This window comes from Cyanistes caeruleus, chromosome 11 (genome assembly GCF_971803275.1).
Source record: "Cyanistes caeruleus chromosome 11, bCyaCae1.hap1.1, whole genome shotgun sequence".
NCBI lineage: Eukaryota > Metazoa > Chordata > Aves > Passeriformes > Paridae > Cyanistes > Cyanistes caeruleus.
The window spans coordinates 8023463-8049192 of NC_141711.1; the positions used below are offsets into that span (position 1 = coordinate 8023463).

Consider the following 25730-nt stretch of genomic DNA (forward strand, 5'->3'; position numbering starts at 1 on the left):
GACTAAGTATGATTTCCTACTGGGCAGCTTGGGTAGTACATATGTATTGTGCAAATCACCTTTTAAATAATAAATTGCATCCATTATTTAAGAAGTGCAATGGTAGTCCAAAGTTTTCATTGGAAAGAAACCATTTATGCTCACCTTCTGTAAAATATGCTAGTACTGGGGCAGTCAGGCTGTGGGTGCAGGGCTGTGGCACTGAGCTGGCAGCCCAATTTATGAGTTACCTGTCCAGAGGAGTCAGAGGAATTCACAAATAAATCAGAGCTTCAGATTCAACAAATGCCAGCCAAATTCTTGAAGCTACAGAGGGGTCCCTGGTTGAATTCTCTGCCAGTTTTCCCTTCTTCAGCCTAAACATTCATCCTGCAGATTGCAGATGAAGATTTAATCATGTCTATAGATTTCTAATTACTCATGAGTATCTTATTAGAAACCCTGGCTGGCAAGGAGCTCCAAAGATCTTTCAGTACATCATACAAAAATTTGTTCCCCAATTAGTTGCAGAATAGTCATTTGGCACCCAATTCTTATTTAAAATGTTAGCAAATTTACAGAAAAAATGAGAACATAATACTCTCAGTTATTCCAATCCACTGTGTGACCATAAATGTTTTTTAATCTTGAAAAGTTAAAAGCAGGAACACTAAAACATTTTTTGTTGATGCCTGAAGTGATACAGCATAGGAAAGAGAGCCAGAAATACAGCAAAACCACACAAAACTATTTGCTTGGTTTATGGCTTGAATATGTGACTCATGAAGTTCTCTACAGTGAGTCTAGGTTAAAAAATAATCATATAGATTGTTTTCTAAGAGGAAAAAACATGAATAATCTTATGGTAGTTACAGATAGATGAAAATGTGTATTTGCCAGGACATTTGGCAATCATGAAGTAAAAAAAAAAGGCAACTAGGAGAATGATGTGCAGATACAGTAAAATGTGTAATTAATAGATGAATAAGAAAATTAAAATAATAGATTTGTAAAAATAATGAGCTGTTAAAAATTTTCCTCTGTTTATATAATGTTTTAAGCATTTCTTTTATCAAGAATCTTTTACCAAGGATGATGCAGGCCAGCATATTGAAAATTCAGCTTTAGGCTCTTTATCACAATATCTTCCCCTTTCGTTTTGGTTTCTCTGTATTTCTGCTTCAAGTATTGCGGCAGAGGAAATTCTTTATTACATCAGTGATTTTGAAATTTGACTTAAGGATATTGACAAGACCATCTTTGTCTTCTCTTACTTGTGTAAATCAATCAAAGGAGTTGCTGGAGTTGTCTTAAGGCCTGATTCTGGAAGTAACCTAGTGAAGCCAAAAAACTGTTCAATAGATGTTAGTGGTTAATTTGTTATGAGCACCCGTCCAGTGGGGAAAGATTCCTGGAGAGCAACTTGAGGTGAAAATGTAACCCTAAACTTATCAGGCTTAGTATCCTGCTGGAATAACTCTAATACCTGTATGTATTACATAACAGGAACTGCAAGCCACTTTCTCTCAGCAGCAAATATCTTATGAAAAGAAGTGGTATTCAGTAAATAGCTGTTTTTTAATTTAACTGTGTTTTCTGCTACCACATATGAAACTTCTCCCAGAAAATATCACATAAGGCTGCCTGTATTTGCCTAAATTTACTTACACCATAGTGTAAATTATTAATCTAATCAAAAAATCTGTAAGTAGTTTCCTGTCATGCTTCAATGCAGTTTGACAGTGAGTGTTCCCTTTTCCAAAATTTGCTTACTCTTTCAGTTTATTTGCGACCCAGCTATCATTCAACATTACCTTGCTGAGCAAGGACCCTCATAGTGCTCTGTACAAAAATGCAGAAAGCTCTGATTTCTGCCACAGGTGTCTGTGAGAAAGGTAGGGAAGTGACCAGAAAGCAGGAATGGTATTTTCCATTTTCTAAATATATGGTCAAGTAAAGAGAGAGCATTTGGGAAAAATCAGAGGGAAAACCTGTGCAGAGCAGAAAAGTTAAACCTAGAAAAGTGTTTGGATGCAGCTCACAATTGGACCGGTTTAAATGAACCAGAAATAGTAAGAACAAGTCACACTAGGTTGCATTTTTCCAGTGAGTATAGTATAAACTTTTACAAAAATATCTTTCAAATTTCAGCATTAGAGCAGCACTTTTTTTCTTAATGCATAATTAGATGTATGTGTGTAGCATGGCAGTTCTTTAATTGGACTGTACAGTTGTAACAATCCAGTATTTTGGCCAGTGTCCTTGACCTGCTTTGTGTGGTGGGAGCTGCTTTTCCTTCCCAGCTGCTCCCCAGGGTGCCCCCCTGGGCTGTGACCTCTCCATGTGGATAACCCTGGGAGCCCCAGCCCTGCTGGAATCACCCACCTGGGATACACTCAGGGCCATGGCAGAGGGGTATGGATGGCAAAAGGAGGTGGGGGAAGGATGTGGGCATAAATCCTTTGAAATGATGCTTCATTCATTCCGCTGTTCGTGGAACAACCTGGTTTAAGTGGTTTTATTTTGGAGAGCAAGCATACATATAAAGTGATGAAATGAGAGCTAATGGGATTTGTCCTAGATTCCAACATCTAGAAATAAATGTAAATGTGGTGTACATAAATGTAAAGAACCCACTATCTATTATTATTAGCTATATATAAATGTAAATCTGACAATAAATTTTCATTAAATGTCTATTTTCATTTATATGCCCGAGGAATTGTTAGACTAAGTACAGTGTCTGCATTTTCCTCTGAATGTTTGTATTACATTTATTAATTCAGCAAGCTGAAATGCTTGTGGAGATACTCAGGTCTCGCAGGAATTGCTCTAAATATAATAAATTCAAATTCATAGTATTACCAAATAGCCATGGTCTAATAATAAATTTGAATTCAGTATGAAATTCTAGGCAAAATGACAAAAGAACAAAATTCAGGAAATAAATCTTTAAAAGTGTTTACTGATTCAGGAGGGCTTTTGAAAGTGAAGAAATTATAAAATTCTGGACTACATCTGGAAACTCATCATCCAACATCTCTGGCTCCAGACAAAAACCACACAAGTTTTTGTCTGGACTTGTGCTGGCCTGGACTTGTGTGGACATATTGCACCCTGTGTGCTCTCCCTCTCTCTGATTGTGTTTTGGTTTATTCCACCCTAAGAGAAGATTGGGAAGAGCCATTACTCTCCTCTCCCAGTGGACTTCTTTACTCCATGAATCTTTTCATTTAACTCCTCGCAGCTTGTCTTCTGCAGCTCTCTTTGCCCCATCTCTGCTGTCCAACACTACAGGTGTCCAAATTGCGTTCACTCAGAGGAAACAGGAAGCCACTTCAGGGGAAGGCTTAGTCTTGGTGTGGATTTCTAAAGCCTATAAAGTGACTTTTTGTATTGCTATATAAATAATAATAATAATAGCAGCTAAAACAAACAGCTTTTCCTTCACTCCCCATTTTTAAAGCCACTTTTTTTTTCCCACTGAAAGGTTCAGCAAAAGAACATTCCTTGTTGTTCCATCACTTCAGCTCACTTAGTCTGTAGCTTCAAAAGGAATGAGCTTAAGCTCAAGTGTTTCAATGTGCAGTGTGCTGGTCTCTATAGCGACCTTCCTCCCCCATCCTTCCTTTTGCTGGGGTAGAGTTTTTCTTACATTTATATATCTCAAGAGATGTCACAATTTTTTATTGCTCCTCTACCATGTAATGTAGCCCTAGGTAGCCACACTAGGAAAAAGGATTTTCATGGTATAATTTCTGCCATTTAATGCATAGTGTAAAGTGTTTTCTTAATTTTTTTCCTTTTCTGCCTTTCACCTCTGTGCTTTAAAAAATGGCATGATTGATATTAATATTTTTCCCTAATAAAAATGTATTTTCCCTTGATCTTAGTGTTGGTAATACATTATTCAGTGTTCCTTCTTAATAAAAGCCATTGGTTGTTCCATTACTCACAGCAGTTATTACAACACTAAAGGTCTCGTTCATCAGAATGACTTGCAGAGGCAAAATCAAACCCCTGAGTTCTCCATGCATCAGGATAATAGCTGTGGTACATGCAAGTTATTAAAAAATTGAAATATAATGTGTTCCTTTGTTTTGTTTTCCCTTTTTTTTCCCCTCCCCCCTCTCTAGAATATTAACACTAAAAGATCTGTGAACATCATTTGTTTTATTCTATATGTGTGGTTTTCTATTTATTTTGTTCTTTTGGTAGAAGTTGAGAGTGAATGATTGATTTTTGATTGATTTTATCCTATTTCACAAAAAATCCTCCTTAAAATCACAGATGTAATCCATGGATTTTGAGTTGTTCATAATTATCAGACTTGTCTTTGAATTCCTGTGGAATTTTTGTTGGATGATGATAGGAGGTATAATCTTAGATAACCTCTGCTGATATGAGGGAAAATGGGCACAGTTTCGAGCAGAGAAGATTGTGAGAAGTTCTAGATCATGTCTTCCAACTGGGATTTTGTTTGAAAGATAACTTCTGTAATATTGTGGTGCATTTAGTTTGTGCATTCTAGCATAAAATGGACATAAACCTACTGCAGGATAACGCAAGACAGCAATTTTATTTCATGCTCATAATTGTAAAAGGATTTAAAAAAAAAACAAAGTTGCAGTTTAACTAGGATGTCAAAACAACAACAACAAAGTGATATTTGGAATCAAATTCTCATATTTGAAACTGGGCTGTTACCTCAGCACAGAGGCAAACAAGGGCTTCCACTTCCAGACTGAATTTCTCAGCGTGGTTAAATGGTGTATGAATCATCTGAGGCACACAATGTACACATGGACACTTGAAGAATGTCGAGCCTGTTTAGTGCTTTCATGACTCTTCTAAACTCTCATTTTTCTACAAGTTTAATGTATTATACAACTGTTTTGCCTCTACAAACCTTTTCATGTATTGTTTATAACTTTGCACCCTTTACCTGAATTATAAGAAAATAGAAACTTGGCCTAATTTGTATTCCAAAATGTTTGCTATAGAAATGAATTTGACAACTACATCTACATCATTTAAAAATATTTATGGGTTCTCCATGTATTATGGATGTTATACTGCCTTTGATGTCTGGCTTGATTCTGCATTTGCTGATTAACTTGTCAAAGTTGCAATTGCTTTACAGTGTTGCTATAGGGCTGATCACTTGCTTTGTTCTTGCATTGTTCTTGGTCAACAAAGTTCTGTGTGGCTGAAGTTTGAGTTGTTTTTTGGGGTGGTTGTGAGGATTTTGGGAGCAGGGCAGAGCTTTTAAAAATTTGGTTTGATGATGGACCAGAAAATTGAGAGAGAGGAAACTGAAGACACTTATGTACATGTTGCCTGTGTGTACCCACACATTCCCTGACCAGTTGCAGCAGACAAGATGTGTAATGGCAGCAGAGAGATAATTTAGAAAAGGAAATGTGTATGTTAGTACACAAAAAAAATGAGAACGCTACTATTGTATTTGACTTGTAGCTTTTAAATAGGCTACAGTGCTTTGTTCGAATTTTGTGTTTTCTGCTGGACTGGTTGCACAAAGTATGTTGAGACAGGGGACAAGGCAGCTTTCCTGTCACGAGCCAAAGATGAAGATGTACATCAGCTCACTGGTGATGGGCAGAATGGAGAAAAAGAGAAAGCCTTCTACAGAAATAGCCAAAATTTGGTGTCTTGTCAGCACTGGTTTGGTTACAAAGGAAAACCACAGGACCATACTGGCTCCTGTGAACAAAAGCCCATCCCAGTACAACTGGGAGCTATTTGGTTTTTATCAGGACCTCAGAGCACCCTCAGGTCTCTGCTCCTCACGGTGTCCATGTTACCTGTGCTGTGCTCAGGGGTGGTGCTGCTCGCTCAGGGAGCTTTGTGTATTCTCCTCCTTGGGCACAAGGTGCAACCCAAAAGCCACAGCCAGGCAGGGGAAGGGACTGTTCTCGTGGTGGTCATAGTCATGTCCTAGGAAAACCCACTGTAACATCAGCACTGGGATTTCCAGGGGTGAGACTGTGAGAGCAGAATGGAAAATCCTGTCCCAGAGGGGCTGGGAAATGCTGCTGCAGCTCAGGGGAAAGGGAGCAGAGCTGCAAGCAAAGGCTGTGGGACTGCAGATGGATGACTGTGGCATCACACAAGGGAAGGTGCTTAGGTGCTGTGCAACAGCCCACAGTCTATTTTCATTGTAAGTGTAGATAATTTAGCTTGATTGACCATGGTAAGAAAATGGCTATATATTTAAACAGTCATAATTTTGATGTTTTCTTCCCTGCTAGATTAAGCAGGGGAAGCCACGTGTAGTGGATTCTAGTCCATCATAATCTGTCTATGATGGGTGGAATTGGTCCTTGTCAGTGCCACAGGATTGGTTACATGCATCACATTTAATGGGCTTGCTGTTCAGTAGCTTCTGTGGGTGGTGAAAATGGAAATAATCTACACAAGCTTCTCCCTTCAGCATCGTGTAGAGAATTAAATACCATCCCCATGGAGAGGATCTAGTCTATGGCTGTCAAAGATACAGAAGCACCTTTTCAAGTTTTGTAATTCTTCTTGGCTTTTTCAGAACAGAAATAGCACAGCATGTGATGTTTTGACTCACTGAGAGGGAGAGGAGTTTTTAATTAGAGGCCATTTTCTGGAACTGGAAGAACACAAAATACGTAGTTAAATCTTGTGCAAGAGTGGGAGTGAAGGGTGCTGAGAGATAAAGCTGTTCTAAGGACAGAGAGCCAGTAGAAAAACTAAGTGATTTTAGAATAAAATAATTTCTTTTTATTAGTGTTTTTAGGTATTCCTTGATGAAAATGCCAGCTCCTGGCTGCTAGCAACAAGGACGTTTATTGCTAGGTGTCTGAGTTAAGTAATATTCTGACTTGTGTGGATTTCATCCTTACAAAGTGGCAGCGAGAGGAGGGAATAAGTAATGAAGTCCAAAACATGAGAGAAAGTAGCCTCCAGGACAGGTCTTCATTGTACATTTCTTCTTGAATAGGGTGCAGAATTCAGATGTCTAAGTGGGACTATCACTCTCCCCATAACCAAACCTTTGAGAGGGAGCAATGTCAAATATGAATTTAAGGATATAGGTTCCCTTAACTACAGTGTGTAACACAAGTTTTCTTATCTTGGTGAATTAAAAAAATTAGTATTTTCGTAAGACCTTAAAAAAATTACAAAGGGATAAATTTTTGTTTTGCCACATAAATTTGCAGTGTTTTTACAATGAAACTGAATATTGGAATCATGATGCATGATCAGGCAATGTTAATATAGTAAAATAAACTTTAAAATTTAAGAATTTAATACTCCTGGGATTGTTTCTAAAACAGTCCTTCCTATTAGCACAGAGAGATAATGGTATTGTAATTGGTTTCCTTTAATACACACATTTGAAGTTAGCAGCCCATTTTGCATTATCTTGTGTTCTCCCATTACAACCAGATGTGCAGCTTTCCTAAAACAGTGCTCAGGGGATTCTCAGCAAAAGCCTTGAGCTTGGTTCCCAGCAGGTGCTGATCTCAACACCTTGTTCTAAAGAGGAGTAATTGTATAAGAAAAAAAAAAAAAAGAGGCATTTTGGAGTACCAACACCATCTCAATTAAGTATCCAATGGGGAGGTCTGTGGTGGCAGGAAGAGAACATTAAAGAACTGCTGCCATCACTCCTTGCAATCAGCAAACTTGCAACACTTTTCCAGGTCTCTGATTCTAGTGATGTCATGTAACAAACAGAAATCCATCTTGATGTCCTATGGACCTGGTTTTAGGTGAGCTTATCTTCTTCACAGAAGAGAACTTATTTTCCTTTCAGAGTTCTTGCTGTGTATGTGACACAAATGATTCTACAGCTTATGCTGTTTAAAAACTGAAGCACAAACCAAAACCCCTAACCCTGAAACTGAATAAATCTGGAAAACTGAGACAGGTGTATAGATTTCCTCTCAAAAATACATTTAATACATGAGTAATATTTATACAGACTGGGGAAATGCCATGTGCTTATGATGCCTTTTTCTTGGACCTAGAATTAAGAGCCAGGCATGGTTAAGGGATAAAGGGTTTTTTTGGTAGGTAATAAGGATCATTTGGTGCAACATTTCTCCAAGGTGGAATGTGCTGAAATGCACTTTCATGGTAGATCCCATATGCAATTTTATAGACCTTGCAAATCAGCATATCTGACAAGGTTGCCCCAATGAGAGGCTTGAATGAATAGCATGATATCTTCCTATCCTGAAGTATTTCCTCCTAGATGGGCTCAATTTTATTTTACAGGATGTATTCTAGAGGGGAGCTTGGTTTCTCAAAGCTTAGGGCTTTCTGAGGCCTCCAGTTGTGAGGCATTTAGGATGTTTGGTCTCCTGGTCTAACAGAATACCAGGACTATCCTAAGTTATCAGACTTAAGGAATTACAAGTATATATACTAAGGACACTGAGAATACATAAAAGGTATGTACATACATAAAAGGCAAAAAATCGTCATGGCATCATCTACTAAAACTTTACAAAATTATAAAAATATTTAACAACATTTCAAGATTTTTCTTAATTTTAACACTTGTTTTTCAGGGTGTAATGTAGATTTCCATTGTATTTTTTTTTCCCCTCTTATTATTTTTTTTTTTTTCCTAGTATGGGTTATATGGATTTGAGGTCTGTTGTGGCTGTAAAATTAGTCTACTTGCTGTGTTAGCCTTTAATATGTATTCCCACCTACAAATGCAGTAACACAGCTTGAAGGGAATTTAATTAGGAAAATGAGGCAGATGAAATAGGCAATGTGATGTATATCTGCAATATGAAGAAGAGTAAATACACTTTTCATCTGAATAGTCAGAAGAGAAGCTGTGTTAAACTGGGCTGAAATTTAATCAGAAATGGATTTTTTTCATTTTCTAGCATTACTGTGTAATTGTCCTCCTTATTACTGGGGATTAGAAAGGCTACCATCATTAAAGAGGAAACATCTTTAGCCAATTATGTATGGTTTGTAGTTTGCCTGGCACTGACCTCCTCTTTATGTGAAAAATGGAAATCCCTGGAGGAACAGACTTAGCTTGGTCATTCCAGTCTGGGAACTGGGGATCCTTGTGCACACAGTGTTTGCATCTCATGACCTGTGTGCACACGCCTGTGCTCTGTTGATTCCTGCTGGTTTACGGACCAAGCAATAAATGGTAGAGTTCAGATGACTGAAAACTTGCTCTGCCAGTAGCAGTTTTCTGCCTGGCAGCACTCTGGAATATTCCAGCCTTGCTGTAGTGTGTTGCTGCACAGTTGTGGGTATTTCACTTGTACCCATTACTTATTTCCCTAATGCATTTTTTAGCATTTGTGTTGGTTCTGAGCACAGATGATTATACTGTGCAGAAAAACACAGAGGATCACTAGGGCAGAAGGAAGCTGAAGTAATATATAATAGATCATGAATAATTGTTTAAGAAAAGTCTCCCACAATCCCTTTGCAGAATTGGAGAGAATAGCACTGGGAAGTCTGAAATATTACACAGCACAACCAGAACAACTGACACATTAGTTTGAAAAACATTTATTTTGTCTGAATCAAGAGATAGAAATACATGATTCAGATATATTTTTGCATAGTAAACAAATAGAAAAGGTTTTAATACATGCTTTAATTCTATCTATGAGATTTTTAAATGTTCTAATTCTGGATCAACCCACTTGGGCTGTAATGTGATTCTTCAAAATATTGCAGAGAGAGGTATGAGATTAGTGCTTTTACTTTACTGATTTTTCTAGGTCTTTTTAAAACAAGATAGGTAATGAAGTTAGTAAATATCATGTGGTAGATGCATGATAAAAACCCAGTGCAGGCAACCTAATGTCACCAAGCTTATTTTGCTACTCTTTGTTTCTTTTTGCTTATGGCAGCAATCAGCCAGAGGACTTTCCCAGCTGATTACCAAATCTCAGGTTCTATCCCTCAAGTCAAATTTCAAATCATCATATTTCACATTTGGCATCTGTGATTTTGAAGCCTTGGTTTTGTGCTTAAGCCTGTTCCGTGCCTCTGGACAGTACCTTTATTTATCAGTGTTCTGGAAGAGAGAAGAAGAAATTATCAGTAGTACTTTGATTTCAGTCCTTAGCATTGCCAGGTGCAAGGGCAGGTGGTACACTTGATTTTCCAGCTTCTGGAGACAACAGTTTATCATTTCATCCCTGGTGGTTATTCCTGGCTATGGAATGTGTTTCTCTCCTTTGTCAGAAGCATTCCTTCATTGCAAAGAGAACCATGTCTCTTTATTGAATTGTGTAAAAACATTCTTGCATGTTTTAATCAGAATGAAAAACCCCCACGGGGGGTTGCTGATGGACTGCTTAAGAGAAATGAGGGAGATTGATTGAAGTTCCTAATAGTTATTTTTTTAAAGCATCAGCACAAGATAGCAGGTGTTTTCCCTGCTAAGCAATTCTAGTAGCTAAAGAGACTTGATTTTTGTATGTTGTCAACTTTCAAGTTTAATATATGCTAAGGGACACATCTCAGACACTTAATCTTCTTTTGACTTTATGTGGAAAGGAATGTAGAACCTTTTAAAATCTTTGAAACAGGCATAGTTAAAATCTCTACTCCTCCATGGTTTGTTCAAGCATTTCCTTTCATCTGTGATTTTCAAAAATAAGACATGGTGCCTGCTTAGAAAATGCTTATCACATGGAAATGCAGTAATCTGATTTGTTACTGTATCTTTTACTAAGATTTGTATGTGTTTTTCTCATGTAAACCCTGACTAGATGCATCTGCTGCCCTTAATTTAAGTTCTTCTGTGGGATCAGACCTCTACGAAGCCAGAAGTTCTTTTAGAAGAACAAGTATTTCTCAAAGACATTTTCAAAGTGTGTGCACTAAGAGGAGGTTGTTGTGTGTACTTTTTTTTTTTATAGGAGCAGGTACAAATGGGATGATAAATTAGAATAAATCTCTTAGATTAAGAACCAAGTTTAAGTCGTACTGAAAGCAGTAATTTTGCAAGAAAAGAACTGCAAAAAAGACCCTCCATGACTGTAGCAGTAGATTTCCCCATCTCAGCCAATATATAAAACTGAATTTCCTGATTAGTCACTTGGTTCAAGCTGGGTAATGTGAATATAATGCTTCCGATGTGTCTGAAGTATTGTCACATGAAATTTGTCATTTCTTCATATTTTACCCTGCAGTACCTTGGATATTTCTGATTGAATTAAATACTTTAAATACTCTAGGGCTTAAAGAGCTAAAATAGACACAGTTGGGACTGTGCTGTAGCTATTTAAGAGGGATTTTCATTCTTGTCACGAAGAGAGAAAATTTTAGTGAATGAAAGTGGAATTCTTTGACTAAGAAAAAATGTGGCATTGATTGTGTTCACATTCCAGTTGCTCAAGCTAGAAAGTGGGGATGGAAAATGGCTAAATAAACTTTCTTCAATTTGCCAGTATTTCTTCAGTTGAGGTATTTAATGGAGAGATTAAGAAAATGTGGTTTATTTCATAAGTGCTGTGTGCACTGATTTGCATTGTGTCAGAAAGAATGTGAAATCCTATTTGTGCTCTTCGAAGAACATGTTTACAAAGCAGTACAAATGAAAATGCGAAGGAGAAATTGCATTCTCTAGAATTTTGTAGCCCTGCCAAGACTGTGAGGTTTAAGAAATGATATATAAATTTTTTGCTTTGGAAAGAAGTATTTTCTACCACTCCTTCAAAGATGTGATCGTTTTAGGGAAGATGTAACAACCATTCCAAGACGCCCAATGAGCCCTGGAGGCACTATCCGAAGCTGCACAGGCAGTTTGACTGTTGTATTCCTGTTTGGAAAGGCAGAATCAGTCCCTTAATTATCTTCACTATTTTCTTTTTCAGACCCTGAAGACTGGGGCTGATCATGCTGAGATTTGGGCAGCACCTCATCAAGCCCTCCGTGGTGTTCCTGAGGACGGAGCTGTGCTTTGCCCTGGTGAACCGCAGGCCGGTGGTGCCAGGACGTATCCTTTCCACAGCCGATCCTGGGAAAAGCAGGACACGCTCAGGGAGCTTGGAAGGCCAGGTAGGATGGAATAATATTCCTGGTTTATTCCAAAAACCAGGCAGTGATGCTTGATCAGAAGATGCTTGATCAGTGTTGCAGAACTGCCGAAAACAGTTGCTTAGCAACCGTGACCTTCGAGGTGAATTTCTATTGACCTTTTCACCACAGAAGATGTATAAACAACCAGGTGCTACTAAAAGCATTTTAAAGTCTATCAGAGGTGGTACTGCTTAAATTCCATATTACACTAAATAACACATCCTGCTTCCCTTTTAATAATGTCACTTATTTTTAGATGTGGTAACTTTATGGAGGATTTTCAACTTTTCCTGGCTAAATGTACACCATTTGTCAAATGCCACTAGAATCCTGTATGAAGACTTTGAAGACTTTTTTTCGGGGGGGACAGATTGCTTTGATTAATTTAGGTGGGAAAGGATTAAATAAACCATCTGTATAGTGCACACATTTCATGATGAAAATATGAAGCCTCATGGTGTAAGTAAAATTCTTGAGTTAGAAACTATTGTAACTTGATTGCACAAGATGCTCAGTGCACCTATTTAACGTATTTTGTAGTGTAGTGTGTTATTTTCTAGTCAAAATTCTGCTGTTCTGTAGCTTGTGCTGATTTCAGTAGCTGAAAGTGCAATTTTTCAGAAGTAATCAAGACAGATCACTTTTTCCATAGAGATTCATGATAAAATTTTAGTAGGAGCTCAGTTAGGCAATGAATGGCTGTGTTTGGGAAAAAAAGGAAGTTGTCTGCAGTTTATTGAAAGTTTTCTTGTTAGTTTTGTAGTTTTATTTTGTTTCTTTCATAATTTAGAATCAAGTGAATTTTAGTATATATTTTTTAAACCCCAAAATATATTATTTCTGAAATATGGAACCTTCCTTTCCTCCCATCGCTTCTGGAGATTATAATTGTTCAATATTGAACTTTTCTCTCCACCTGTTTTGAATGGTTTTTGTGTGTATCAGAAGTCAGATCATGGCAAAGATGCACAGACTTCATAGAAACTTTAAGAGTGTTACTGTCTCACCAATGTATTTTACTGAATAAAATTAACAGTTTTTCTGATCTTTGAGTTTCTGAAACTCCTGATGTAAATCCAAGATGATTTACAGATTTGTCACAACAAGAACCATTTTCAAGTCTATATAAAGACAGTGTCACATTGGTCACTTGTGATGCATGGCCCATAGGTGCCTGAGCAGTTTTTGTATGCATTGTGTGGATCAGAGAGTAAATAACCTGTTATCTGTTCTGTGAGTGGAGGTTTTAAAAACAATAATTGGCTCTTTTTTAAAATTAATCAGTTAAGTGAGAAATTGCATCTGTTGTTAAAAATAGAGTATTTCAGATGAAGCATTCTTGTTTTAAAGTTTTGTGTTCACCTAGTAATGACAAGTTAAGGAGCCTATAAAACTTAATTATAACAAGCTTCTTTCCTTCTTAAATAATTAAAGATTATAAACTCTTGTTGTATAATTATTGCTGACTTTTGGCAGATACATTTATTTGCTCAGGGTTTAGCTTTGTTATCCCATAATGAGTATTGCAGTGTATTTTATAGTGTCACATTGTTTTAATAGCTTGTGTTGTAATATATAATGTAGTCTTTGTTTCTCCATTGAATAAATGTTCAGGTTATAGAAACCCAACCCTTTTCCTTTCTCATTACAATAAGAAGAAATTAGGAGGGATCTTGATATAAAGGCTAGAATACAGTATGTAAAATAGAGCAATTTGCAGTAGTAAGCCTTTTAAAGTGTCTGTATAATGCAGCATTCATCTTGAGACCTGGCAGTACCAAGTGTATTTTCTTTGTTTTATTGCAATAATTTTATCTGCCTTGTCTTTGGCACATGTGTGACATTTTTTTTTTCAGTAGAAAATAAAATATTAATGTATGTGAATTAGAGAGACAAAGGAAATCAGTATGAAAGCCAGATCACTCCAGGTGGTGGCTTTAATTACCTAGTAAGGTTGAAATTCCATCTTGAAACAGAACATAGGAATGGAATTATGAATTTGTAGTAGTAGTTTAAAAAAAAATTATACTCTGGGAAAAAGTCTATCACAATGGCCTTGTGGAGTTCAGTGTGACTCGAACAATGCCAAAGCAGGCTTGTTCACTTAACACACTGCAAAGTTTTGAATTGTTTATTTTGAGCTGCCTATCCTGTGAATTTAGCTTGACATTTGAAAGACAAATTGTGCTAATAGTCCAAAAATAGGTAGAGTGAAAATATAGTATTTATGGTAAGGAAAGAATTCTCCTGTCCCTGGACAGAGCTGCCTCATTTTTCTTATTAGACTTCTGTGCAATGGGTGCACTGACTCAGGAACCTGTTTGTATTGGGATCCCTTCGAGTGATTGCTGCAGATCCTTGGATAGGAAGGTGCTGGGTTCTTATTACTGAGTAAGGGATATCCTGCATGAAACTGGAATGTATAGTGTGCAAGCTACAACGGGCACACGTGTGTGGCAGTAGGAAACATTGACCTCTTCTGGCACAACAGGACAGAGGAGAGCTGCAGGTGGTCAGGATCAGATCCAGCTGCCCTCAGGAGATCCAGTCCCTTTGGTGTCACCTAGCAAAGGCTCAGAGGTGTCAGACCACGGGCTGTCTGAATACATTGGCACTTAACAGCTGTAATAATAAGGGGTCTGTACCTGCTCTGCTCTTGCCATCTCCTTGTCTGACATCAGAGCAGAAGGCACGTGGCATTGGGGATGGTGTTGATTAGTGAGATATTGGGTTTTGGGGTGTGCTGTTGCAGTGACTTTCTGGCACTGTTGTGGGGCCAAGAGTCTGGGTGGGAACACAAATACTGTACTCAGTGCACATCTGGGCTGTAAGCTTGGGAGTGGGGAGGAGGTAGCTGGGTGTTCTGGAGGCTTGCTGGGATACCCTCATACAGGTACCCATTCCCTTTTTCACCAGAGTCCTTGTTTCCTCTCAGTTCTGTCAGCTTGCTGCTTTGCAGAGAGTGATTGTGAAAAGCAGTCATTTGTGGCTCCCTTGAACAGCTCTGTGGTTGTTTTGGAGGAGGCAGCTATTCAATAGCTGGAGCAGTGCAGGGATGTGTCTGTAGCCAGCAAATGCATTGTTTCTGTCACACAAAAGGCACAAGATGAACTGAATCAGCTCATGCAAACAGCATGAGCTCAGCTTCTCCTTGGCTTCTTGCTTGAATTACTTCTTCAGAGCCTTGCTGCTTCCATAGTTCCATAGAGCAGAGCTGTGGTGCTGTTTGAAACAAATTCCATCTGCTCTTCCACGTGGACTTCCTTTGCTTTAATATGGTAGCAAATACCTTGTGAATGACCTACCATTTTATTGATGTTTCCCTAGCCCTGCACCAGAGCTTTACGTGGTCTCACTCACATCTTCAATAAATATGAACTGGTTTTTATTGCTGCCTTTCCCATGGTGTTGTGCAGGGTACTTGTTTTCATCTTGTGTTAAATATGAAAAATGAATTTCAGCATTAGCAGAATCCATTTGGGGACCAGGACTTTTTATTATAAATAAAATTATTCATTAGTTATGTCCAATTTTTTTTTTTTTTAGTAGACAAGGTATTGATCTTTAGATTTGTGTTCAGGATGCCATATGAAGAACTTGCACAAAAGGAACACAGCAACATTTGTAAATTGATTGAATGCAATATATAACGACAGAGACAAACAGCAGATCTATGGCAATACTATATTATACAAAGCATTTTTCAGCAGTTTATTGAATTGGTTATTAAAAGGAACAGTCTTTCCAGCTGGGAACAGCAAGCTGAGGGTTATTGGGACCAAGTAATTTTATGGAAATTTGTGGTGGACACTTTGGCTTCCTTACTAAGGGCACATGTATGTGTGTAATAAATTAGAATAAATACTTTACAACAACTTTTCATATGGGATTGATTATGAAAAGGTTTTTCCATTTAAAAAGACGAACAAAAGGGAAACAAAAAAAGAAGGCTGTGTAACTGTTATATACTGAATTTTGCTGGACTATTTTGTATTGCTCTTTTCATAGATATCTAAGTTTTCTCACCAGAAAGTATTCTGATTGTAGGGAATAGACCATGTATAAAACCTCAAAGCATATTATATATTCTGGCACCTTCATCATTACGTGGAGTTAATGGTCATTATTTGTTGCCGAGGCCGTGTGCTGTTCCGTGAGTTACTGCTGCTTGTTCCTGTTATTAATGAGCAGAGAAAACATTAGCTGAGCCAGATGCTCCCTTCAAAGGCTTGCTAACACCCCGAGCTGCAGTGTAATTGTTCTGGGTCTGCTGCAGGGGTGGGACAGGATCCAGGGTCAGGCAATGTGAGAAAAGCATCTCTCTGCTGCAGAGTTTGTCTGGCTGGGAGCTCCCTGTCATCTGCTGTCACAATGGCTGCATTGCTTGAGACTGATGTATGCTGTAGTGCCACAAGTATTTTCCTAATGCTTTCCTTAAAAGTTTTGCAGTTAAAAAAAACCCAATCCTTTAGAATTAGTATTGTTACTTAATATAATTTCAAAGTAATTTTTCATTTAGTTACAGACCTGACAGAGTTTCCACTGAAGACAGCACACTGGAAAGAACAGTAGTATTCTCTCACAAGTTTGGTTGAAAACCATGGTATTTATCTTGTACATGAAATTTTAATTCTTCATAAACTTACAGAACTGTTGCTATGATTTTATTTGTACATTACACCTTTATCATATCTATATTTATGCTCCATAAGTATGAGTTTTATGGGTTTCAGCCTAAGTAAGTGTTAATATTTACCATAAAACTAAGATTAAGAAAATGAAATTCAGTTACATTGCAGAATATATGTTTATATCTGCATATTGCAACAATGTACACTGCATGTTTGCAACAACTTGTTAGACATATCTAATCTGGTGGGAAAGTACTCTTTTCTTTAGTGCTCATTACAGAAGCTTCCTATACATTACTATCATTATTAGTTTGTTTAGCACAATGTTAAGGAGCAGTCATGCTCCCTTTAGCTCTTTAGCAAAAAGCTAAAAATAAAGGAGTTTGATAAAGACTTTGTAATTTAAATATGAGGCTGGAAATGCAAGGGAATCACAATGGAGACACAAAAGGTTGTTTGGTACAATGAGGCCTGGACTACTTCCATTAATTTTTCAAAATGTGTGATAACTCTAGAAGAGGAGGACATTAGGAAGAGGATGCAGTTCCTTTGCTGGTGCACAAAGACCTCCTGAGTGGGAAGAGCTGAGATAAATGATGCATCTTTGAAAATGGAGGGAAGTATAGAATGTATCTCTTCATCTGGAATGCAGAGGAAATTCAGACTTTATGTATTGTAAGTCTCTGAAGCTTTTGAGTATCAGTGAATACTCCTGATTTTTTTTTACCTCAGGTCCCAAATAAACCTGTTCCATGTCTCTTTCTTACTGATCTCTCAAGTAGGATTTATCAATGCCTTATAATGTTTACTTGCACAAATGAGAAAGAAAAACATTTCCTATGCTGAATAACTTTCAGAAAAATTAAGCATAAAATAAATGACTTTAAGCAAAATGTTGTACAGAGAGCAAGGACTGGGTCTGTGCCTTTGGCAGCACCAAGCCAACAGAGCAGCTTTGCTGTATTCTCAAGTTCCCTTCTGGGAAAAGGGCTCTCCTCAAACAGCCCAACAAATGACTGATCCACTCTGTGTATGCAAACCACTTGAACCTGCTGGTGATAGAGAGCCCAGTTAATTATCTCAGGGCTGGAGTCATTTTGTTTGCAGTCTACAAACAAAAGGATGGTGTTTGACTCGCATTAAGAAGCAAGAAATGCTGCTTCTGAAGATAACAGATCCAGGGCCCTGTGCACAAAAGCTTGTCTGTATGACTTATTTGTGAGGATGGAGTTCAGCTGTCTCCTTTGGTCTGATAGAAATGCTTTCTGTCCCTTCAAATCTTGTCTTGCTTGGAAGGTGCTGACTGTTGAAAGAGGATGTCCTTCACCATAAGCATATACAATTCTGTTTGCATTGTTATAGTTGCATTAATATACTGGTATTGATGAAAATCCCATTCTAAGCCCTTTATGCCAGTGCTGTAAATAGAAAGGAAAAAAGAATGAAAGTAGTGTGATCAGAAGTATTTCTTGCCTGCTTGCAAATGGAGTAAATTGCCAGTTAAACTATTTATTTACATATATTCAGCAGACTAGTGGTAAAAATTTCTCAGACTGTAGCACAACCTACATCAGAAGAGGTGTTGGAAAAGTTTGGAAAAGCTGTGTAAGGCCACATAAGGGAGAGGCAGTAGCTCCTGGTTGGAGCTTGTTGCATCTTACCAGGGCTGTGCAGGGCCAAGCAGTCTCTTACTAGTCCTGTGTGGAACCCTTCAACCCTGACTGTGCAGAGAGTGATGAGAACTCTGGGCTTGTAAGAAGTGTCATAATAGGTTGGATCTATGCAACTGAATTTCTTGGCTATGTTGCTAACAAATACTAAAATTCAGCTAAAAAATTCCAATTCCATTTTTGTCTAATGGCTTTTATTCACCTATTTGTCATCATCATTGATTGGAACTTAGAAATCGCTTAAACAACTTTATGCATGAACCTCTCTACTGCTTTGTGTATTTCAGAGGCACTTGCTGTACAATTCTAAAGGTGTGTCAGTAATATGTGTCTTCTAAAAGTGGAACTTCTTGTCCTTAGGAGCTCCAGGGATGTGCAGAAGGGCTCCCATTTTGTCATGTTTACCCTCATTATCAATTTTCAAAGCATGTTACAACTGTAGTTTCAAAGTAACTAAAGTGAATCTACTTGAGGTTTCTGTCATTGAGGTGACAGAAATACCTGGTAAAAGGATTTATTTTAGCATTGCAAGAAACTTGGCCAAATGTTTAGTGAGAAAAGCCTCAATCTAAGGAGCTGGAAGAAATCAAGCTTAAAAAGCAGAAGAGCAAAGCAATGTGGAAGGATATGAAATTAATAGCAAATTTTTGTATGAAAAGTGTCAGGGAAACTGAGGCAAGACTCACAAAATGTTAAATGAGTGTTTCCTTTGAGGTTTAACACAAATGGGCATTATTGTTTAAAAAACTGTGAAGTCCTGTGTATCTTACCACTCTCTTACAGCTACCCAAAGGGAGGTTGTAGAGAGGTGGAGATCAGTGTCTTCTCCCAAGGAACAAGCAATAGGACAGAGTAGCCTGAAGTTGTTCTGAGAGGGGCTGGATTGGACACCAGGAAAAGTGTGTCAAAAGGGTTGTCCAGCCCTGGAAGAGGCTGCCAAGTGCAGTGGGGGAGTCACCATCCCTGGGGGGATTTAAGCAATGTGTAGATGTGGCACTTGGGTACATGGGTTAGTGGTGGCCTTGGGAGTGCTGAATAAAGGGCTGGACTTAATGAGATTGCAGGTCTTTCCCCACCTTAACAGTTCTGTGATTCTGTAAATAATGAATACCTTTAGTCCAGCAGTTACTTTCCAGTCCAATGGAGAGCAAATTTGTGATTGGTATGCTTATTGAACAAACCTGTAATTTTATCCTTTTTATCGTATCAGTAAAACCCAAAGAAACAAATGGATGGTAGATAACAAATACGAAGGAGGTGTTTGCTGCTGTTGCACTTTTGACACCATAGAAAATTTCTGTATCTGCATCAGTAGCAGATAACCACAAACACATAACCATAGCCACATTCAGGTACCAATTACCATGAGCTTTAGAAAAGAAAGGAGTACAGTTTTTTTTCCTCAGTATATAACTGGATTTAAGTTCAGGTTTTTTCACTCATTTAAGTAGTTTCTGGCTAATGAAGGAGGTGACAGTTACAAGCCATTCCTGTTACAGTTTGTGCACCTTTTGTCCTCAATGTAGCCATTAAAAAGTGATATGCAGCACACACACAGTTAACCAAGTCTGGGAAAGCTATTGCATGACTTGCTCTTACAGCAGAATATAATTAAAAGAGATGATTGGAATACATGGTTATTCATAATAGATGTCACACAATTACCATAAGTAATGCAATACATGCAAAATCTCCATTTGTAATGAGAATAGATTTGCTGGAAAGTCAATTGGAAATTTCATTTATTGCTTTTTGTTTCCAACATATTGGGATATTTTGTGCTATTCAATGTAATACAACTATGTGTTTTCTTCAGGAACACGTTTTTTGGGAGGCATCTGGCATGAACTTCCTATTGCAACTCCTAAGAGGAGATCCAGTGATCCAGTATTAATCTCTCATCTCTTCTCCTTTCTATGAAGAGCCTAATATATGGTATTTTTCTGTTGAAACATACATTAATATTCCTTGATGTACCATAATTATAATCTAAAGAAGATATTTCATAATTTCACAAGGAACCATTTTGTACTCCTTATATTTAGAGGCCCTCTATCGTAGTTTAACCCTGGTCAACAACTAATGTCCACATAACCAATTCTTGTTCTCCTGCAGCAGGAAGAGAACTGGAAGGATAAAAATAAAAAACTCAGTGTTTGGTATAAAGACAGGTAAAACACAAGCTGCTCACATGAGCAAAACAAACCAAGGAATTCATTCCCTGCTTCCCATGGGCAGGCAGCTGTTCAGCCATCCCCCAGGAGAGCAAGGTCCCATCACACCCCTTTTTGAAACACTCCTTTGTTTCCTTTTCCTTCCCATACCTTCTTCATTTTCCTTCTCCTTCCCTTAGCTCTATGTGCTGGTTGTGACATGACATGGTCTGGGACCTGCCTTGGGATCAGCTGTCCCAGCTGTGTCCCCTCCCAGCTCCCTGTGCCACCCCCACGAGGTGGGGTGAGGAGCAGCAAAGCAGCAGTGAAAACATCCCTGAGTTGTCAGTGCTGTTTCCAGCACAAATCCCAAACTGCCCCGTAGCAGCTCCTGTGGAGATTAACTCCAGCCCAGCACAAACCAGGACAACCTTCAGCAGCGAAGAGGGAAGTAAAGGGCATGCCATGCACATGAGAAATAAGCAGGAACGCTCCCTAAACATGCAGGAATGAAGGAATGGGCCACTGTGATGTGCCATCCTAGTGCCTTTTCCAGAATATAAAGAGTGATCTATAATGCTTGATTTTCAGACTGCCTGGTGTGGAGGTCAGTCCTTTGAGGGTAAAGCCAATTTGCTGTATTCTCTTGATGAGTGCAGATGCAAAGATCTGGAGAGAGGCCTGGTCATCAATACAGAATTTTTCAGATGCAACTTAAGGAAAAACGAAAACCTTGAGCACAATTGCTTTGCTCTAACACAGTACTAGACTTCTGTATACCTGTGTAAAATAGCTTGAGTTTTGAGATGCAAGGCCTCAGGGCTGTTGGGCTGCTATTGGTTTTGGGTAGGATGAAGTCCTTCCATCCCTGTTTTCCTCCTCTCCACCGCTCAGTGCAGGTAACTCGTACCCAGTGCTGTGCTTTCCCCTTCTGCCTGCTCCAGAGGGGAGAACATGCAGCATCTCCCACCTTCTGTGTGCCCAAAGGTGCTCACCTGTGCTCCTTCTTTTGTTCAGGGAATGTTTTCCTCTGTGCTTTGAAGTGATAAGTGAGACTATCAAGTACAGTGATTCCAGAAGGGCCCGTAATTGCTTTGCAGAGCTTCAGCAGAGGGTCAAGCACCTTCTCTGAGCAGGTAATTGGGTAAATTATGTTTCAGTAACTTGTCCTGTGTGAAGTTAGATACCAACACAGCAGACAATGGAGGCTTTGTTGTAAAATGAGGCTACAGTAGGAAGTGGAGTGCATAATTCATGGATACAGATGTATTTCACTTTATCACTCATACCATATCTGGGTTTCTAAGGCTGCACAAGTGTGCATAGTCTGCTATTCATTTGCTAATGTATTTTACTTGATGCTGTTCCTTGTAAGCTGCTGACTTCTACTGCTTCTAATCAAAACATGAAAACCTCAGCATCTCTCAGTGATCTCTCTTGAGCAAATGTTCTTGTTGTACAATAAAAGTTGAATATTCTTCTTTGGATACTCTGGTGTAACATGGTACTGCATTCAGATGAATGATCTCTCTACAGAGGCTGCCTAGGAGCAGTTACTTTTAGTTCAGGATTCAATGATCTTGTCCTGTTAGTAATTGGGAATGTATTGAGGTGACTTGTTGATGTTTGCTTCATAAAATTAGAAATTGTGTGCAATGAGTATGAGTTTAAATACGTAAATTTGAAAAGTCTGCTTGTTATGCAGCCTTGTCTGATGAATTTTGTGTATCAGAATACAACATTTTGCTCTGATATAAAATGTAAACTATTTAAACATATTTTAAAAATGTGTCTTTTTATTTATATTAACCAGTATTTATTTTTCTATCACTCCCAGGTAAAATTTGCCTGGTTATAGGAAAAGAATATATGATACAGATTAGATATTTAAAATATGCCATAGAAATGAGCATTGCCAGAATTCAGATGCTGAAGTTGAGGCATTGTGAGCACACATTGCAGGAACACTTTCTTAGGCTCAGTTTTGTTAATGATATTTTAGTTGGATAAAGCCTAACTAATTTGGGATTTAAGTCACTTTACTACCTTCAAACACCAAAGATAAAGGTGAGAAAAATTATAGTGAGTACATGGCTCAGTAAATAGCATTCCTGGCTTAGAAAAATCCTAGACCCCAATTGTGAAAACATTACATTTTTGGTGACACTACTGAGCTCAAAATCATGTATGATTTGGGGAGCAAGAGGAAGAAGGGAGAAGTAGAGAAAGGGGAAACAGGTTTGTATATATGGGAATAAAATTTCCAGGAACAAAAGTCTTAGATTAACAATGGCATTAATAAGAGCTATGGCTGTAAGTATGAATCTGGAGATTCCTGAACTATAAGCAGTGATTATATTTTAATATTTAGAGTAAACTCTGAATTAAAGAAATTGGTAGAGATGAGGAGTATTTGTTATTATCTGGTAGTTTGAAATCAAGATTGAACTTGTCTTTAATAAGAAACTATTATCTGTATGGAGGAATGATAATGATAGAGTCTGGGTTGACGTGGAGGAATTCAAAATAGTTTCTTGTTCTCCTGCACTGACTGATGTGGACTCTTAGTGGGACAACAATGAGCTGGCTTTTTTTGACAATCTCAAGCCTTCAAAATGGAATTTCATCTTCTTTAAAAGAAAGATTGATATAAAAAGGAAGGGAAAAAGGTGCATTAGGAAGTGAGCTCAAGATAATTGGATAAGCTCTCAGAGGAGAGGTGTGTCATATTTTTGAAGAGGGGTATCATTTAACTTTGAAAATAGGAATGGAGAATTACAAATAAAGCAGTTTTATTGGCCGTTTAACCTCCTATTCCTGATAGGAGCTTGAAAGGGAACATAAAGTTACTCTGTTTCTAACATCTATTAATTGCTAACTTAGAATTTGTTAAAATTCTGCTTTGCTCATATATAAGTCATTGTATGTATAGACATTTTAACACTTCTGTGAATTGTATTCATTGCAGGGCAAAATTAAATTAATTTGAACTGCTTCTGAAAAAAAGTCTGTTGTTTTGGGTTTTTAACTGCCTGATCATGGGGACATGGGAGGGCACCTCTGCCAAGCTTTACCTACCTGTTGAGTGTTTGGTGCAAGGACCACCAGCAGTGCTGCAAACAATCTAATGCTTTCTTTTTAGAGCCAATTGCCTCCTGTCTCAGTGTTCTGTAGAAACTCTTGGCACATTTGCAAAATGAAATTGCATGTTCTTCCCCCTGCCAATTACTTTAGCTCCAGGTAGTGCAAATTAAAGACAAAATGAAGGCAAACTTTTAAATTCAATTTGCATATCTCTGTTGTGGTGGAGAGAAATTATGTTGGGAGTGAAAACTCTGTAAACACTTTGAAATAGGATAAATGTATTTTTCAAATAAGTCTCCTTAAAAAAAATTTAGTGAGAGACTTGAGGACATGGCTGTTTATGCTGAGAAGCAGAGGAACTAGCAGAGTATTGCAAGAAAGTTTTTTTGGCTGTGTTGTTTTTTTCTGCAGTCATTTTGAGTGCATGCAAAACATGGAATTCCCACCCTTCTTAGGCAGTGAGAAGACTTTCAGGATAAAAAAAAGAAAGCCACTTAATTAGTATTCAGTCATGTGGAAGGATACTAATGACATTTCTGCTCAATTAATGTTTCCTTACTATCACCCTATCAATATTAATAAAATAAGTTATACTTGCTTGTCTTTCAAAAATAATCTGAATTTGACCTGGAGAAAGTTCATCACAAAAATATTGCGGAGTTGTACAATTCTATTTTTATCAGTGATGCTAATGGAGCCCTGCTGACTTAACATAATATTTTGCTGAGGTTATTTTAGCTCAGAAAACAATTCAAGTTTTTCCCTTTTCTCTCATGTTCCTTAATAAAACAAAATTAAATGCATCTAGTACCAATTATGACTTAATTATAAATATCTGTGGTATTGAATATATTTTTTTTAATATGGAGAAACATCCTTCTTTCATGAAAGTTTGATATTAAAAGGAAGGACACAGTGGTGTTTGTAACATTTATTACATCTTTATATACAAAACTTAAGTTTGTTTAGCCCATTTTTAAACTGTAGAAGCACAAAATGTCAAGATGAGGGTTTTTTTCAGTGTATGTGAATGATAATCTTAATCCAAACCTCCAGCGAGAGTCCAGGTCAGGATTTATTCATCCTTAAATAAGAAAAATCTGGTATTCTTATCTGGCATTCACAGCAGCATTGCTTGTTTTACTGGAACCCTGATGTGTGGTGTAGATTCTTTATTCTTCTTGAGGACTGGTTTTTAACACACCTTGGTGGTTTAGAAGCCCATGGATTTATCTGTTCATTTGTAGCTGTTCCAGTGCTTGCAGTGTAGCAGACAGTCTGCAAAACTGACTGCTAAAACCAGGGCTGTTTCTGTGTGCAAATCAAACAGGTGATTTTATGTACCTGCCATAGGTAAGAATTGAGAGAATTGTATGCGGGATCTATTTGGAAATTAAATGGAGTTTGATCTTCCTAATTGAAATAGCAACATACATAATAATGAGAATTTTAATATGAACCAGATACAAAGAATCTGGCAGTACTAAATGAAAGGGTAAAGAATTTGCTATTTTAACTAAGCAGTAGAAATGCAATGCAATGTTTGGATGGCTGCTGTACCTGTGTATTTCAAAAATCTACTGCATTTGAGATATTCTTCTATTTATTCTACACAGGGGTGTGATGAGAGAGCAGGGGTAAAGGGAATGATGTGCAATCAAACTTTAAGTCTTTTCTCAGATCCCCTTTGATCTTTAACCATCATGTTCATGGTACCTGAATGAATGTGACTTTGTACCTCAGCTAAAGTGTTGTCCATAGGGGATCATTTTATATTGCCTACAAGAGATCAGAGTAAAGGAAATAATGTGATTTGATACCTGTGTTTTGTCACGATTGAAAAGGCACAGAGAGATGCTCTATTTGTCTTTTTAAATAATGAAAGCTGAATCAAGATTGTCATCTGATCTGTCAGAGGATTCAGCAGCAATAACTATCTTCCATCTCATTACTTCTCCTTCCCTTTTTAAACTTTTTAATCTTTGCAAGAGAAATTGTCAACTGTTGTAGATCTCCAGTGTTTGCTGTGCCCGTTTACTGCATGACATAAGGATACATTCTTACTTCTAAAGCCTATTTCCTGAGTTGGTGATTTTGTGAGGAGATGACAGTGTTCTCACCTGTCAAACACCACCTGT

General features: G+C 37.8%; 1 protein-coding gene across 9 annotated transcripts in view; it reads left to right on the forward strand.

Annotated features, from left to right (window-relative positions):
* The window catches only part of FHIT (fragile histidine triad diadenosine triphosphatase), a 532732-nt gene that overhangs the window by 130577 nt on the left and 376425 nt on the right, over window positions 1-25730 (forward strand). For all 9 annotated transcript variants that reach the window (XM_086846072.1, XM_086846078.1, XM_023935215.2 and 6 more), the window contains one exon: window positions 11850-11971. In XM_086846072.1, coding sequence (XP_086702198.1) covers window positions 11872-11971 — 100 coding nt within the window. In that variant the 5' untranslated portion in view covers window positions 11850-11871. The remainder of the gene's footprint in view (window positions 1-11849; window positions 11972-25730) is intronic.